Source organism: Mesoplodon bidens, assembly GCF_964165515.1.
Source record: "Mesoplodon bidens genome assembly, chromosome: 3".
NCBI lineage: Eukaryota > Metazoa > Chordata > Mammalia > Artiodactyla > Ziphiidae > Mesoplodon > Mesoplodon bidens.
The window spans coordinates 54,410,996-54,427,481 of record NC_138178.1 but is presented as its reverse complement, the minus strand read 5'-3'; the positions used below and the strand labels follow the sequence as shown (position 1 = coordinate 54,427,481).

Genomic DNA, 16,486 nt, shown 5'->3' with positions numbered 1-16,486 from the left:
TCATTGCAGTGGCTTCCCTTGTTGCGGAACATGGGCTCTAGGCACGCGGGCTTCAGTAGTTGCAGCATGCCGGCTCAGTAGTTGCGGCACATGGGCCCTAGAGCGTACAGGCTTCAGTAGTTATGGTGTGTGGGCTCAGTAGTTGTGGCTCGCCAGCTCTAGAGCGTGGGCTCAGTAGTTGTGGCACACGGGCTTAGTTGCTCCGTGGCATGTGGGATCTTCCCGGACCAGGGATCGAACCCGTGTCCCCTGCATTGTCAGGTGGCTTCTTAACCACTGTGCCACCAGAGAAGTCCCTAACTTTATTTCATTTTAATTTAAGTTTAAATAGCCACTAGTGGCTAGTGGCTGACATATCAGACAGTACAGATTAGAGGAAGGTGGCTCCCCGTTTTTGTGAATTTTTCACTTGCTGGTCAGGCAGCCATCAGGGTGGTCACTCCTTCAAGATGCAAATTGTGCGAGACCCCTCCTCACTCCTCCACCATGTGAATACAGACAAAGCACAGGATCAGGCAACTCTGGGCCCAAATTCTAACGCTACCACTTACTAGCTTCGGATTAGAGCAAATAAATTAACTTGCCTGGTTTATATGGGCCCTCAAAAATATTAGCTGGCAAAAGCTCCCTGAGGTTCAATTCATTTCATCTGTAAAACAGGAGTGGAGAGCTGTTGTAAAAATTAGCACTTTAGCATGATGCTCAATAAATGGTGGCTATTATTGACATAGTGAGTTAATATCTGCTGGTTGTTCAAAAACTATCCTTTAGGCCAAGGGGTTACTTATCCAGGGGTTGATTGTCTGGCAGAAATGAACCACCCCAGCTCCCTTTGGGGATCAGGAGGATTGCCCAGGTCTCTGGGACTATGACATGGTGTAGATCAGGGGTGGGTTTAATTGTTCAATTCTGCTATGCACTAAGGTCAGAACATACCTGGCTTGAACTTGGAAAAGCAGGTAGGCATAGTCATGGAGACAAGGTAGAGATCTAAAGTGAGCCAGAGTATGGGACCAGTCGTGCTTAATATCTTATGATAATGTGGGCAGTTCTGGTATCGTTCACCACTTCAACTTCTGCTGAAAAAGCCTTAGTTTGGTAGCTCCAAACTTTCTTCTATCCCTGAATTCCCATCATCTAAAAACCATAAGCATGTTTGTGGAGTTATAGTGTCCTGGATGGCTTTAATGTGGGACATTTGTGACTTGGGGCTATTATCAACTGGGGGTCATAGTGACCTTTGATCTGGAGTGATTGTGATCATCCTTTCTGTGAAGCCATCTCTAATTCCCTAGTTACTTTCTCTGTGGCCTCCCTCAGATTGAGCACTTACCTCGTATTATGATGGCCTGTCTGTGTCCCTCCCTCTGATCAGATTGTGACATCCAAGGCAGGAACTTTGCCTAGTTGATCCTTGAGTATTCCTGGACTTTTGCACATGCCTGGAGCGTGGAGTAAGTAGCTGCTCAATAATTATTTGTTGAATAAATGAATGAATGGGATTTGAGGTGACAGCTACCCACTGTGCTCTGAGATAACGTGACTCCTCTTCTTTGCAGTCTGGGTTGACCACGAACAGGGTCAGAGCTCTGATGATTGTGTTGAAGTGCCTGTCATCTGAGGGGTCTGTGCATCAGTGACTGTGACCTGTTGACACTGATCTGTGATAAGGACCAGCAGGGATAGTGACTGTTAACTAGTAACCTTGCATGATTGTGATCTGAAGCGCTTGTAAACGAGTCAGCATTGATGCCTTCCACTACTGCTGTCAGGTGACTGTGATCCTCGCTCACAGCCATTTGGCTTCAGATGACCCCAGCCAGTAGCAGGCCTTGACCGTTGCCCTGAATATGTCTGTAAGGTGCAGAGATTGTTGATCTCAGCTAATAGCTGAGGTTATTGATCTGCATATTAGCTAAGGTAACAGATCTGTTGGCCCGGGCTTAGTCTCGAATGGCGCTAATATAATATGTGTAGTACTTTTTTTTTTTTTTTAATATGTGTAGTACTTCTAGATTTCCGAACTTGTTTAATGAAACATCCTCCCAGGGCCTACAAATGACACAGCCCTACTCGGCCCCATGCAAACAAGGGCTAGAGACCAGGACTGTCAGGTCAATGCTCAGTAAGCGATACCTGAAATTTAACGCATCGTTCGGGCCGCTAGGCTGCCGCCACGGTCACAACACTGCCAGGGCCACGATCATGACCACTCCCACAAGCCGCTTTTCATCTGGACCCCCGCCCGGCCCCCTCCCCTCCCGCCCCTCGCCCCTCGCCCCTCGCCCCTCCCGCCCCTACCGCCACTGGCCCCTACCGCCCCTGGTGCGCCTGCGCGGCGGCGGGGCGGTGCTTTGCCCTTTGTTGTGGGCCCCAGTTTCCCAGGACACCGCGCGGCTCTGGGGTGGGGCTATGCAGATAAGGCACTCGGGGGCGGGGCGGTTGCGGCGGCGTCGGCGGCGGCCGGGGAGGGTCAGTTGGAGGCAGGCGCTCGCTGAGGCAGGAGGAGGGCTCTGGGCCCGCTGCCTGACAGGGACTTAGCCCGCAGAGCTCGGCCCCGCGCGCGCGCGCGACCCCACACCCGCCCACTCATCCACCTACCCACTCCCTGCGCCGCCTCTTCCCACCCTGAGCAGAGCCGCCGAGGATGATAAACACCCAGGACAGGTAACGGCCCGGTTTAGGCTCCCCGCCCCCATCCTCCCTCCTCTGCTCCAGAGGGCCTCCTCCCCATCCCCCAGCCGGTTCTCGCCCCTCCTACGGGGCCCCATCCGGCCCTCACTGGGTCCCTTCCCTACTTCAGCCACCCCAGTCCGAGCCGCAGCCCCGCAACTGGGCCTCCCTCCGTCCTTTAGCGCCCCTTCCTCCAGCCTGGCCCATCCCCCTCGTCCGAGCGTGCAGCCCGGTGAAGCCCCCAAAGACCGGGACCCAGTCTTCCAATCCAGTCCCCAGTTCCTTTCAGCCCCGTCGAACGGTGGCCCCTTCCAGAAACTGTTTCGCTCTCATCCAGATTCCCCAAATTGTTTCCCGTCTTCCCCGAATCTTTCTTCCTGCTCGTTTAAGTCACTTAAAATTCTTCCCTTTGAATCCCTTCCCTAATTTAAACTGCACCTTCCAACCAGACGTTTCTTTTATCACTGCCTCCCCCCCGCCGCCCCAGGTCAGACTCCGTCCTTCAGTTCTCAACTGGACCCATTACCCCCACCTGTCACCCTCGCCCCCCCTCCCCAGTCAGGCTTAATAGTCTTTACCGTGACGCTCAGTGCTCCCCTTGGTCCCTCACTCCAGCTTCATCTTTTCCCTCCCGTCCCCCCCGGCACCCCTTTCCCAATTAGGCCCCATTTTCCCGGTCTGCCAACATCATCCTTTTTATTTCTCACTTTGGGCTTGATTCCTGTCCTCCGTGATGTTCCCCCCAGCGCTCTTCTAAACATTCCTATCCCTTTAAACACTTTCTCTTATCTATACTCCACTCCTCCCATCTTAACTGGACCCCATCTCTAGACTATTAGATCACAGAGTTCAGCCCACTCTGCTGCTGTTGAAGACCTACCCTCTTTCCCTGCACCTCCAGTGCTTTCAAATTAGTCCCCATACTCGGCTTACCGGGCCTTTGCAAGTGTCCTTCCTCAAAACCTGACCCCAGCTTTCCCCCGTTAATTGGAGAGAAAAGCTGCACATCTTTCTGAAACTGAGCACCAGTAGCTTTCTAAACTTGCTTCATATATACTTCCCTGCTGCCCAAACTAGGCAGAATTCATTATTCAATTTTCCTCTCTCCACCTCTCCTCTTTTTCTCTGAGGCAGTCCTTGTCATGCATCCTTCCCTCCAACATATCCCATATTTCTGCCCCAAACTCTTCTGTGAAACTGTTTCCTAATTTCCCCACAATTTTTAACCCCAGCTGCTGCTTATATATCAGAATGGCCTTTATTTACAATTTGGGTTCTAATTCTCTTCCTCGTTGTTTCCCAAGACCTGTTGCTGCTCCCTCCAAAATGAGTCTGAAGCTCATTAGTTCCCCACACCAGACCCTTTGTCTCCAGATTTGGCCTTATGGCCTCTGCCTCTCACTTGGGCCACATTGTTTTGCAAGCAGATCCATTCCCTGAAAATCCTCCTTAAATTGTGCCGTGGCCTATCCAAAACTGGGTTTTGGTTCCTCTTACAAACATAGCCTTCCTCATTGCTTTTCTTCACACAGAGCTCTAAGTACCACTCAAGGTTCCTCTCAAACTTGGGCTCCCTTCTCACAAAAATGGTTTCTAACTTGCCATTTCCCATTCCTTTAACAGCACCATTCTTAAATATTCCAGCTGGGTTTTCAGCTTTTCTTGTATCTCAGCTTTTTTTGTTTCTCAACCCTAGGTACACATGTGAAAAATCAATCACCTGGGCTCCCCCCTCAAAGATCTGGTGTAATTAGCCTAGGGTAGGGCCGGTTATTAGTATACATTTTCGAAGCTCTCTCTAATGGGCAACCAGGGTTGAGAAACACTGCCTCCCCTCCCTTCCTGCCAGAAGACCCTTCCCATCATATTCCTTTAGTGGGTATCAGCCCTTTTTCTGCGGAAAAGGGTGTTGTCTTAGTCTTTCTCTCCCAGGAACGATCCAGAAATACCCAAAATACCTGCAACAGCCTCTTCAGTTCTCCTACCTCAAGTAACTCTGTTCTCAGCCATTAACCATTTTCTTCCCTATTTCTTAGACTCTTATCTAGCTCCCACACCTGTTTCTTCCTTACATGCAGAAAGAAAATTCACTCCTCATTTCCTGGTTTGTTATAGTCCTGTTTGACCTGTTAACCCTACCTCCCAAGCCCTCTTTACCTGCAGTTGTATTCTGCTGCTCTTTTCCTTTTCCAAGACTCTCCATGTCCATCCCCCTTTGCAGTCCCCTCTTATTTCATCTTCTCTAAACCAGTCCCTCTGGAGCTGAGGAGGTGGAGGTGGCTAGATACTTGGATGGTACTGGATGCAAAAGGTGTTACTTGTGGTAAAGAAGGCTGTGTGTGCTGAGGATAGAGTGCAGGTGTGAGGGGGCATGATGAAGTGCAGGGGTGGAGGGAAGCAGGGGAACCTACAGGAAATCCCAGGGCATTGTGAGAAGGATTTTACTTTTCTAGTCTTATGTTTTTGTCTCTGCAGTGGGGTTTGGAAAGTGGTGTGGTCTCAGCAGGCCTTCTCTGGAGTCCTCCAGACTGAACTGGTCTAGGTGCCAAGTCCTTTTCAGGCCGAGCCCTGAGAGTTGAGCACTTAGGACCAACACGTAAGGGTCTTTTCACCGACTGTGAGTGTGAGAGACCTGAATTCTAGTTCTGGCCTTGCCAGTGTGCTTACATGTGAAAAAGAGAGAGTTGGGTTCACTTAACTATGAAGATTCCTTCCAGATTCCTAAGTGGCAAAACAGGCTTGCTTGTCTCCAGAGCCCTTGCTTTTTTTTTTTTTTTTTTCTTTCTGCTTAGTGTGTTGGTAATTTGAGGGGCTTGGCTGTATGAAAGGCAGGTGAAGGGAGGAGCCAGCTGACCTGCCAGGGCCTGGGCAGGAGCAAGGCCTGGGATCAGGCTCCTCCACTTTGGCCTGGGGGTGGGGTGGGGTGTGCAGGGTGTCTGGTTTCTTTGAGTTATGGCAATCTTGTTTCCATAGCATGTTTCCGAGCCTCCTCTGGCCTGCACCTAACTTTCTAAAAGGAATCCTGGTAGGGCCCTAACTAAGGATTTCGATTAAGAGCCGGATGTTCTTCCCAGTCAGTGTTCTTGATGTTTTGTATCCACGGAGGGGTGAGCTGGCTGGGAGTTTAGGGCCCATTCGGTGGGGGATGGGCTTTCCAGCTTCCCTGGCTCCAGTGAAATACTCAAGAGGTGGAAGCTTGGTTTCCTGGAAGAAATAGTTGCAGAGGAGCCTGCAGTATGTTTTGAAAACAAGGGTCTTCCTTTCCAGTTTTGTTCTGATTGGTACTTGCAAAATGTCAAAATTACTAATGGTGGGGGAGGGAAGAAGACACAGTACCAGAACTTTTATTATGGTTTTTGAACAACAGGTTTAAATCCAGGTAAATCAAGCTTCATGACTTTCCTCTTCTTGGATTTGTAGGGTCAGGAAGATAGTCTCTGTCTAGGGCTTGCTTAGTACCTTGTGACAGTACAGTATGTGGAGAAGAGCTTGCTCTGGCTTGATATCCTTAATTATATAATTAGTCTGTGTCTGATGGGCTTTGAGGAGAAGCATTTGGTTCCACAGGTGGTTTTCCTGGGCGGGGGGCAGCCAGGGTACAATGGCACATCATAGCTACTCTGAGCATCTTCACTGAATGGTTCCCTGGGTAATGGAATTTCTGTCTCTCCCCCTAAGAATTTGGTTTTGGTTATTCCTTATTTACTGGCACTATGGCTTGTGGTTGTGGAGTGGTAGGGAGAACAGATTTTCCTTTGATGTGCCTTCAAGGTCATACCATAGAGAGAGACACTCCTAGCATAGTCAGGAATCCCCCCAAATTGGAGGTATGCTTCATAAAGCTGTGTGGACTAATAATAGTTATTCCTCACTGGCAGGAAATCCAAATTTAGCCCCAGAGCAGCTCAGAAATATAAAAAAAGGGGACTGAGGAGTGGGGTAGAGGGATGTTATGTATGTATATTTCTAGAAAAAAAAAGAGTAATTCATCCCTTTTTTGAATGGGATACACAACAATACACAGTGTTGATTCAAGTTGGTGCCATGATTCGGAAGGCTGTGAAGTCTAATTGAAATCTATAGACCAGAAACGGCCAAGTAGGTGAGCAAGAATTTTGTTACTTGAAGTGAACAAAACAAGGTAGTTTCTGGTTAGCAGCAGCATAGTAAAATGCTTTGTATAAGATAAGCCTTAAGAAAATTTTCTAGGTCTTTGATATTGTATAAACAATGAAGTAATTCTGTCCTGGGAAGAGAGGCTGGAACTGGGTGATGAGCTTACTATACAGACTAGATTGAGGTACTCGAAATGAAAAATTAAGGTCCTATTTATTTTATTTTATTTTTTAATTTATTTATTTATGTCTGTGTTGGGTCCTTGTCGCTGCATGCGGGCTCTCTCCAGTTGCAGCGAGCGAGGGCCACTCCTCACCGCGGTGCATGGGCCTCTCATTGCGGTGGCCTCTCCCGTTGCGGAGTGCAGACTCCAGGCATGTGGGCCTCAGCGGTTGTGGCTCGTGGGCTCCAGAGCGCAGGCTCAGTAGTTGTGACACACGGGCTTAGCTGCTCTGCGGCATGTGGGATCCTCCCAGACCAGGGATTGAACCCATGTCCCCTGCATTGGCAGGCAGACTTTCAACCACTGCGCCACCAGGGAAGTCCCAAGGTCCTATTTTAAAGCATGATCACCTAGGTATCTACCCATCTCTGATAGCATATGTGATTGTGCCTACCTTTGGCTGAAGATCTACCAATATCAGCTGTGTAACAAGATAAGCAAATCTCAGAGGCACAGATATTCTACCTAGCTGCCACCATAGTGTGTTTCTTGTGGAAAATCAACCAAGACCCGATTTTGCTTTCAGTCTGTGATTCAGAGTGGTGATGTCATTTTATAATTTTATAATCATAATTTTATAATCGTGCTTAGCAAGTAGACACCCTTTGGCACACCAAACAGCCCTAGTGAAATGACTTATGCCTGGCATCTGACCAAGGCCCCCTTCTCATATGGAAGGGGAATTGGCAGCTGGAGATCAGCCTGTATGCTCACACTAGACTGAAGGTGGCCATTCACCTCCCACCTTTCTTCCTATTTCTTTTTAGCTAATTGCAGTGGCAGCCCTGGATTGGTCCCTCTTTGCTGCGTAGGGATTAGTCATCAGAGACCTTCCTAGTCTCAGAGTAAAAGCAGCCCGTGTGAGGGAAGTCAGGGCACCCTAGAGAGTGTTCTGTGAGGGAGGGCTGAGACAGGAATGGGTCAGAAGAGGTTGAAAGAGGGGAATGAATATAGAATGCTTGGGAATGTGGTTTTTACGTCTTTTCACTTGATACCACAAGGTAGGTAATACTAAGGCCGTCTGATCCTCCTCTAACAGGTAATGGAAACCAGAGAGAAAGGGTGTAGACTTGAACAATAAGCTCAGGCCACTTATTCAAGTGAAACATGATCAAAAGTATATCAAGGAGAATATGAATTCAAGTATTTGCTGAATGTAGCTGATTGGAAGTTAGCCACAGAATTACTTTTATATTAAATCTCTGTTCTGTGTAGCAGGCTGTACTCTGCTTTGAGCAAACTAAATATAAAAATCAAAACTGACATAAAGTCAACTGGAAGTGATTCTTTAACAGGAGATCTTTTATTTTCTCAAGAGATTTTAGGTTACCTCCTTTAAATAGTAAGCACCTAGAGATTTAAAAATGGGATTTGAATTATAAAAATATGATTTACCAGCAACGTTCCCCAGGAATACATCTGTGGCCTACGCTGCCTGTCTGTAGCCAGCATATGAAATTATAACCTGCTAAGGACATTTCAGACATCAGTTTCACAGAACACTTTAAATTAGAGGCAGCAGGATGTGATAAGTTGGTAGCATTCATATGTATCCTGAGGAGTGTTTCCAAGGGCATGTCTGATAGCAACTGAGGAAATAAAAGGCACTGACACATCGGCTCTAATCTCCCATCTATCTTCCGAATTGACTTGGATACCTGACACTCTCATTTCCAGCATGGTACTTTTTTTCTTCTTCTCCAGAAGCAAAGACCAGCCCAGCTGGATGTTTGAGTTCAGTCTGATACATTTGATTCTCCTTAATCAGCCTGATCTTTTCAGCCTCCAGACTGAGCTTCTTAAATCATCCTTTGGTGGTAGAGATTAAACCATGCCTGCCCCCCAGTGGAGTGAACAGGATATGAGGGAGGAATGGAAGGCGCTGTGCACTGGAGCCAGTAGAAACATGACTGAACTGAATATGAAACCTAACCTGACTTGGATCTTGTGACAGGGAGACTTGTGTTTAAAAGCCACTTCCTCTTGTGCTTAAGTTCCTCCAGGATTCACTATTCCTATTGAGGTTGGTGGCATATTTTGCCACAATACCATTTCGAACACTAAAGCTGATACGAGAAGGCCGTTGCTGGGCAATTTTATGCCCCTGAATTACTTTCACCACCACATATGTACCCATATCCCTTCCCTTTTCATGTCAGAAATGACAGCCAGGTTTTTTTGAAAGAGAGCAGTTTGCCATTCGCACAGCAAGTAACTAAAAACAGATTTATTATGGTGGATGATTAAAGTAACTATTGATTGTGATCTACTGTCTACTAAGCTTATCCCAAACACCAGCTGTTTCTCTTGGGGAACTGGAACTGGATGCCAGGTTGGGGACCTGAAACACCCTTCCACCCCCCGCTCTCTCACACACATGCACACATACACACACTTGCTTTCTGTGCAGACTTTGTGGGGGAGGAAAGAGTTTCCAGGATCCTTGTGTGAGTGGGGAAGTAAATAATTTGTTACCGTGGGATAGACTGCTTGCATTTTTATTTGAAGGAGGAGTGAGATCATGACATCAGAAATATCACGATCTCGATCTCATAGATTAGTGCTGGATGCAGGGCAGGCCCTAGGGATTATTTCTAGGAAGACAAAGGGGATTCTGGATCAAAAAAAAAAACCACCCCACCTCATTCTGATCTTTTCAGTGGGTTGGCCCCATTGCTTCTGCTATTTGCAAGTGAAAATTAGTTCAGAATCAAGATGGTGGTTGGAATGCAGGTCAGGATTTGAATGTAGCTCTCTCATTTAGAGACCATTGAGGAGTAATTTCTTTGGAAGTGAGTTAGCACCAGAATTTTAGAACTGCTAAGGCCTTGATGATCTGGTTGTTTTGTGAACCCCTGCAATTCTCCTGTTATACAAGGCTACATCTCATCTATCTACCCCAGAGGTTTGCCCAGTCCTTGGGTAGCTCCACTGACTGACCAATACAAGCAAGGCAGCTTTCTCCATCAGCCCAGCCTTCCTGGTGCTCCTGCAGCAACCTCAACAGAGGCCTGAAGGTGGTCACTAGGGAATGGGAAGGGAACCGTCCCATGTGGGGTGTGTGTGGGTGCCTTTACTTGGGGAAACTCCCACTTTCGTTTTCCTTTTTTCTGGCCTGGACAGTCTTATTATTCTGTCCCTTAGCACACTGGAAGGGGGGATTTTTTTAAACTTTTTAATTTTTATTTTTGGCTGTTGGGTCTTCTTTGCTGCACGTGGGCTTTCTCTAGTTGCGGTGAGCAGGGGCTACTCTTCATTGCGGTGCGCGGGCTTCTCATTGCGGTGGCTTCTCTTGTTGCGGAGCATGGGCTGTAGGCGCGCAGGCTTCAGTGGTTGTGGCTCACGGGCTCTAGAGCGCAGGCTCAGTAGTTGTGGTGCACAGGCTTAGATGCTCCATGGCATGTGGGATCTTCCCGGACCAGGGCTCGAACCCATGTCCCCTGCATTGGCAGGCGGATTCTTATCCACTGCGCCACCAGGAAAGCCCTTCTTCTTCTTCTTCTTCTTCTTTTTTTTTTTTTAATTTTTATTGGAGTATGGTTGCTTTACAATGTTGTGTTAACCTCCAGTGCACAACAAAATGAATCAGCCATACACATATCCCCTCCCTTTTGGGCTTCCCTCCCATTTAGGTTACCAGAGTGCATTAGGTAGAGTTCCCTGTGCTACACAGTATGTTCCCATCAGTTGTCTATTATATACATAGTATCAATAATGTGTATGTGTCAATCCCAGTCTCCCAGTTCCTCCCACCCCACCCCTTGGAAGGGGTTAACAGCTCATTGTCCCCAGCAGAAATTAAGTCCTGTTCTTAAGAACAATCTGTAGTACAGTCCTCTCTCATGCTCCTTCTGCTCTAGCTGTTGGTGAGGCCGAGTAGGGGAGATGGGATGCCCTGAGGCTTTCCAGAGGAGGCCCAAGGCAGGGCACATGGTTAATCCCCAGGTGCTGGTGCTTCTCCGGGCCCACTGACACTGCCTGGAAATTCCATCTCCCAGTGAAATTTCCAAGTGTGATTTCAGGCCCCTGGTTGAAGTCCTTCAGAGAACGGAGGAGCTGAGCTATAGCAGTGATGAGTTTGGACTTCCTGTCTCAGGTGGAATGCTCGTGTAGGTCTCTTAGTATGGAGGGTCTCAGTGGGCTGCGCCTCTGGTTACTGTACCATTGCTATGTTAGGTGTGAGTTTAGTTCTGTTGCTCTGAGCCTAAGCGAAGAATCCAAATCTGGCACGCCATGCCATGTAAAGCAAAGGACAGTGTGCAGAATGGTGCCTCTCAACATTTTACAAAGGGTTTTCAGGGAAAAAAGGTCTTGATTTATAGCATTCGCTGTTTTCTGTGGTTTAAATATTCCCCCTATGGCTGATTCAAGCTAACCAACATGCCATCACTAAACGCAACTATAGCTGGGAAGAGATGTGCACAGTTGGGTGAGCTGGCCCCAGCACCCCACTGCAGCGCCCTCCCATATATGTTACCCACTGCGTTCCAGCTGCCCTGAGGCTGGTGTGCTGGGGCCAGGCCTTGCTGCTGAGTCATGGTGTTAAATGCACAGTTTTCCTCTTTCCTTGCTTCACTTGCTTTTCGCCTGTGGAGTGAGCTACATCTCAGCCTAAAGAGCCAGTAAATTGGATTCAAAGAAGGAGTGGAGTAGATTTGGAGCCCTGTTCGGTCCACCTGAAAATCCCGGTGGCTAGTAAAGGGACACACCTGAAGGTGACAGGGAGCTCCTTTAGGAGCCTTTCACCCTCTGTGATCCATCTGATAATTGGCTTCGTTACTCAGGTCCTGGCATGTATACCTCCTCCTACCAACCACCAGGCCAGCAATATATACGTGTTGAGTGTCCATTCTAATCACATCAGTATTACCTGAACTCCCATGCCCAGGTCAGATTCCAGCAAAGAAGGGCAACCCTGTGTTTGGTGGCACACCAGGGACTAACTCAGATGCCATCATAATACTCTGTACTATAGTGCACCTCCTCTCCAGGAGCCAAATCCCTGGATTTGATTCAGTTCTTGACCCTAGAGGGATTTGGGTAAGTGATTTCTTGTTTAGTTCCATTGTTCAGATCCAGGAGGCCATCATTGGAAAAGTGGCCTTGGGAGTTCCTCAGGGACTCGTATCCAGCCCACGTGTGACTTCCTGAGGCCCATATGCCTCTCCAGCCTGAAGTGATTGTGTAGGCTTTGTGATCCTGCCACAGAGGTTGTTGAGACATTGTTAGCGTAAGGAAAGGGGCTGGTGGGGGGCTGGGCCTCTAGGCCTGCTAGGCAGGCCAGCATCTGGTTCTTTCCAAGGTCTGCCGGTACCACAGAGATTTGTTTGATGTTTGACAGGGGCTCCTTTGGTCAGACATATCCCCTTGACCCTGAGCCCTTCTGGGACTCTCTGTGCCTCTGTAGGATGGGGGGTTCCTGCCCTTTAAGAGAGGAGTCATTCTGAGAGCTGTAGCTGGAAGGCCTGGGGCAGTTGTTGAGGGAGAGCCAGGGCAGGGGTGGGGCAGGATGCTGAGTTACATCTTCAAGACTTTGTGTTTACGTCTCTCTTTATCTCTTGCAGTAGTATTTTGCCTTTGAGTAACTGTCCCCAGCTCCAGTGCTGCAGGCACATTGTTCCGGGGCCTCTGTGGTGCTCCTGATGCCCCTCACCCACTGTCGAAGATCCCCGGTGGGCGAGGGGGCGGCAGGGATCCTTCTCTCTCAGCTCTAATATATAAGGTAAGGACTGTGGGGTGGAAGGTTTGGAGCAGCGCCTTCTCAGACACTGCTGAGCATCTGCTTAAGGGCGGCGATCACTCTCCTTAGTCTTCTGAGTCTTAGGCCAGGCCAGTAGGGGGACTGGGGAGGACTTTTTCAACTGAGGCTGCTATGAGGCTTTTGGGGAGTACCAGGAGGATATCAGCACCAAGCAAACACCCTGCCATCTTCTCAGCTTAGGTCAGCACTTTAGTGCTGGTTCTGGGCCCTGAGTGGGAGGTGGAAGAAAAGGGGGGGAGGGGGAACAATGAGTGGGAGAATGCAAGAGCTCTTGCCTGGTGCTGCTCCTCAGTTTTTTCTTGAGGAATACCAAGGGCCAGGAGGAGTTTTCCCATTGTCCTCGACTCTCGGGCATTCTGACTTCTGTCCCTTACCAGTCTGGGGGGTATGGGGCAGGGCAGTGGCAGGGGCGGGTGGTAAGGAGAGGGCGCCTTGCATCTCAGTCATCCATCACCCTGGCAGTATAGGGCACAGCTCAGGAGCTATAGAGAACCCTGGGAGTCTGTCCTGAGAGTGATCTGGGCTGGGGCAGCTAGCCCTTTGCTGCCTTTTAATCTCCTGTGAGGCCAGAAGTGGTTTAGCTTCTCTCTAAGACTGGCATTCAAGGGTGGCAGGGCAGCTGAGTCCTGGTCTCTTGAGACTGTGGCAGGGGAGACAACATAGACTCTGCAGCCACCTGGAAGCCAGCTTGGGTTGACCTGTGCTCCAGCTGAGCCCTCATGAACATCCTCATTTGTTTCTAATGTTTCTCTTTCAGAGAAGGAAGGGAAAGAACATGGTGTTGGGGATCCCCCAGTATCTAAAAGCATGGGCTTTTAGTCAGGGAGACCTGATTTGAATCTCAACTCTGCCATTTACTCACTGTGGCGCCTTGGGTCAGTTGCTTAATTGTTCTGGGCCCCCAGTATCTTACGTTTAAAGTGGGGATACTGATGCCTACCTCAGGTGCTTGTTGTGGTGATTGAAAAATGGGAAAGTACTTTGTACAAGACTTGGCATCTGGTGGATTCTTGGTAAATATTCCCTTCCCAACATGCTGGCTTTTAGCCGACACCAACTGGTCTCAGTGCCCGATGGCTCCATTTAGCCAGCACGATGCTCTACATTTTCAGTGTGCCCTCTATTCCATGCTACCCTGAGGTTGGCCCAAGAGGACTCCTTACACCACTTAGGTTAGGGAGCCTCTGATGTGGCCAGAAGCAGTAGTGACCTGGTCCTCTGACCTGATCTCCCCCCAGGACGAGAAGCTCACTGTGACACAGGACCTCCCTGTGAACGATGGAAAACCTCACATCGTCCACTTCCGGTATGAGGTCACCGAGGTGAAGGTCTCTTCCTGGGATGCAGTCCTGTCCAGCCAGAGCCTGTTTGTAGAAATCCCAGATGGATTATTAGCTGATGGGAGCAAAGAAGGGTAAGGAGCAAGTGCTGGGGAAGGGTAGGAAGCCTGCTCCAGAGAAGGGCGTATGCTTACTAGAGACAACAGAGGGCCAGCCTTCTCCCCTAGCTCTCGGCTGCCCAAGCAGATACCATTTTGTAACAGGTTAGTTTCAGCCAGTAAAACAGGCCTGTTATAATGAAAGCAGATCATTATCGCATTAACCAAATTCCTGTCATTTAATCACCCCAGTGGACATCAAATTCCCCTTGAGCCATCGCATAATGGTGCAGTTCAAAGGCCAGGAGCTCAGAGATACAGTGGGATTTCACTGGACTGGGCACGGCCCTCCAAGCACCCAGCTGTGGAAGAAACAGTCCTGAGAATGGAGTTCTCTTGAGTGGCTCCAGCCTCTTGAGCAAATCCTTTTAGGAAGTGTTAGGGCCCAAAGTCCCTCTCAGCAGCAGGTGGTCACCATTAAACTTGGCAACTTTGGAGGACCTCTGAGAAAACTGGATTCTCTTCCTAGGTCCCATACTTTCTTGTGAACTGCATTAGTTAAGTTGGTTAGTGTTAATTTCAGATGAAGAAACTTTATTCCAGGAAGAGAGAATTCAGTGACATTTTTTTTAGGGATTGTGGTTTATTTTTTTCTGAACTCAGGGCTCCTGAGGTCTTGAAATAGGAACCTTCTTCCTGAAGCTTCCCTATTTACAGTGCTGGCTGTAAGCCTCAGGAAAGCCGTGGGTGGGGTGTAGAGGGGTGAGGCCGAGGTCTAGAGGGGGCACTGGGCCTGAGTTGTTTTCCTTGCTTCTTGCAGATTGTTAGCACTGCTAGAGTTTGCTGAAGAGAAGATGAAAGTGAACTACGTCTTCATCTGCTTCAGGAAGGGCCGGGAAGACAGAGGTGAGGGGGCAGAGCAGCTGGAGACCTACTGCCCGGCTGGAGAGGGGGAAGGGGGGCTCTTAGTGAGGTGGGGCTCCTGAGTGTGACGTACAAACCCTGGGAGATCTTGGGATTGGGAGTGTCCAAGTTTAGGAAAGGCCTAGTGTTTATTTATTCCATCTTTGTTCTGGGTTTTCCCTTGCTTTGAGCCTACCCTTGTTGTTTCTTACCAGAATCCTTTTTTACACTCTTCTTTTCTGCAGCTCCACTCCTGAAGACCTTCAGCTTCTTGGGCTTTGAGATTGTGCGTCCAGGCCATCCCTGTGTCCCCTCTCGACCAGATGTGATGTTCATGGTTTACCCCCTGGACCAGAACTTGTCCGATGAGGACTAATGGTCATAGAGGATGCTTTGCCCAAGAGCCACAGTGGGGGAAGAGGGGAAGTTAGGCAGCCCTGGGACAGAGGCGGGGGCTTCTTGCTGTGTAGGGAAGGACGCTGAGGGGCTCAGGGTGAGGGCTGCCTGTTGTGTTCTCAGAGTTGACTCATTGAAATTGTTTTCCATAAAGAACAGTATAAACATATTATTCACATGTAATCACCAATAGTAAATGAAGATGTTTATGAACTGGCATTAGAAGCTCTTTAAACTGCGCTGTGTGATGTGCTCTATCTAGCCTAGGGGAGGACATTGCCTAGAGGGGGAGGGACTGTCTGGGTCCAGGGGCAAGGCCTGGAGAGCTGGTGGACAGCACTGTCAGGCTGAGGTTCCCCTGCTGTTGGGCTTTCTTTTTTGGTTTTTAAGACTTGTGTATTTTCTTTCCTTGCTTCCTGTCACCCTGGGGACTACGGAGTATAGGCTTTTCAGCCCCTGGGCAGTGTCCTTCAGTTGTTTTTTGACACTCCACCTGGGCTTCTGTGTATTTGTGTCTGGCCTGGAGAAAGCAGGTCTGACCCCTCCTTTACAGCTTTGTGTTATTCTGGCATTTAGTTAAGCTGGCTTAATCTGTTTCATGTTATCAGTGCATTTAAAATAGGGGCATTGAAGTTCACTCCCACCACCAGGGCTTTTTTTGGGGTGCCTGGGCCTTAAAAAACACTAGCCAAATTCCAATTCTCAGATTACGGCCAGGAGTTCTCGCTCTTGGCCGCAGGCCCAAGGTATGTCCTTCCTAGGGTCACAGACAGCAGAGGGGAAGAGGAAGAGCAGCTCAGGGCCTGGGGGCTGTGGGAGAATCTGCTCCGAGGGACTGGAGGCCTCTGCCTGGCTAAGTCTAGTGCTAACTGCACCCCTCTCTGACAGGTTCTGAGCAGTACCTGAGACCCTGCTCCCCAGGGCTTGGCAGTGGCACTAAGGGTGTAGAAGCGGCCTCTGCCCTTTTCTGTTTTCACTGAACAGCTTGCTCTAAGCGGGGAGGAAGGGGGAGAGGTCTAGACTGGGCGAGGGGGTG

General features: G+C 49.0%; 1 protein-coding gene across 1 annotated transcript; it reads left to right on the top strand.

Moving 5' to 3' along the window:
* Positions 1-2,442: 2,442 nt before the first annotated feature.
* OAZ2 (ornithine decarboxylase antizyme 2) lies at positions 2,443-15,833 on the top strand. The gene is given in 6 exon segments (XM_081227086.1): positions 2,443-2,667; positions 12,577-12,652; positions 12,654-12,734; positions 14,012-14,187; positions 14,972-15,057; positions 15,300-15,833. Coding segments are annotated over 6 exon segments (570 nt in total). The 5' UTR covers positions 2,443-2,647; the 3' UTR covers positions 15,431-15,833.
* The last annotated feature ends 653 nt before the right edge of the window (positions 15,834-16,486 follow it).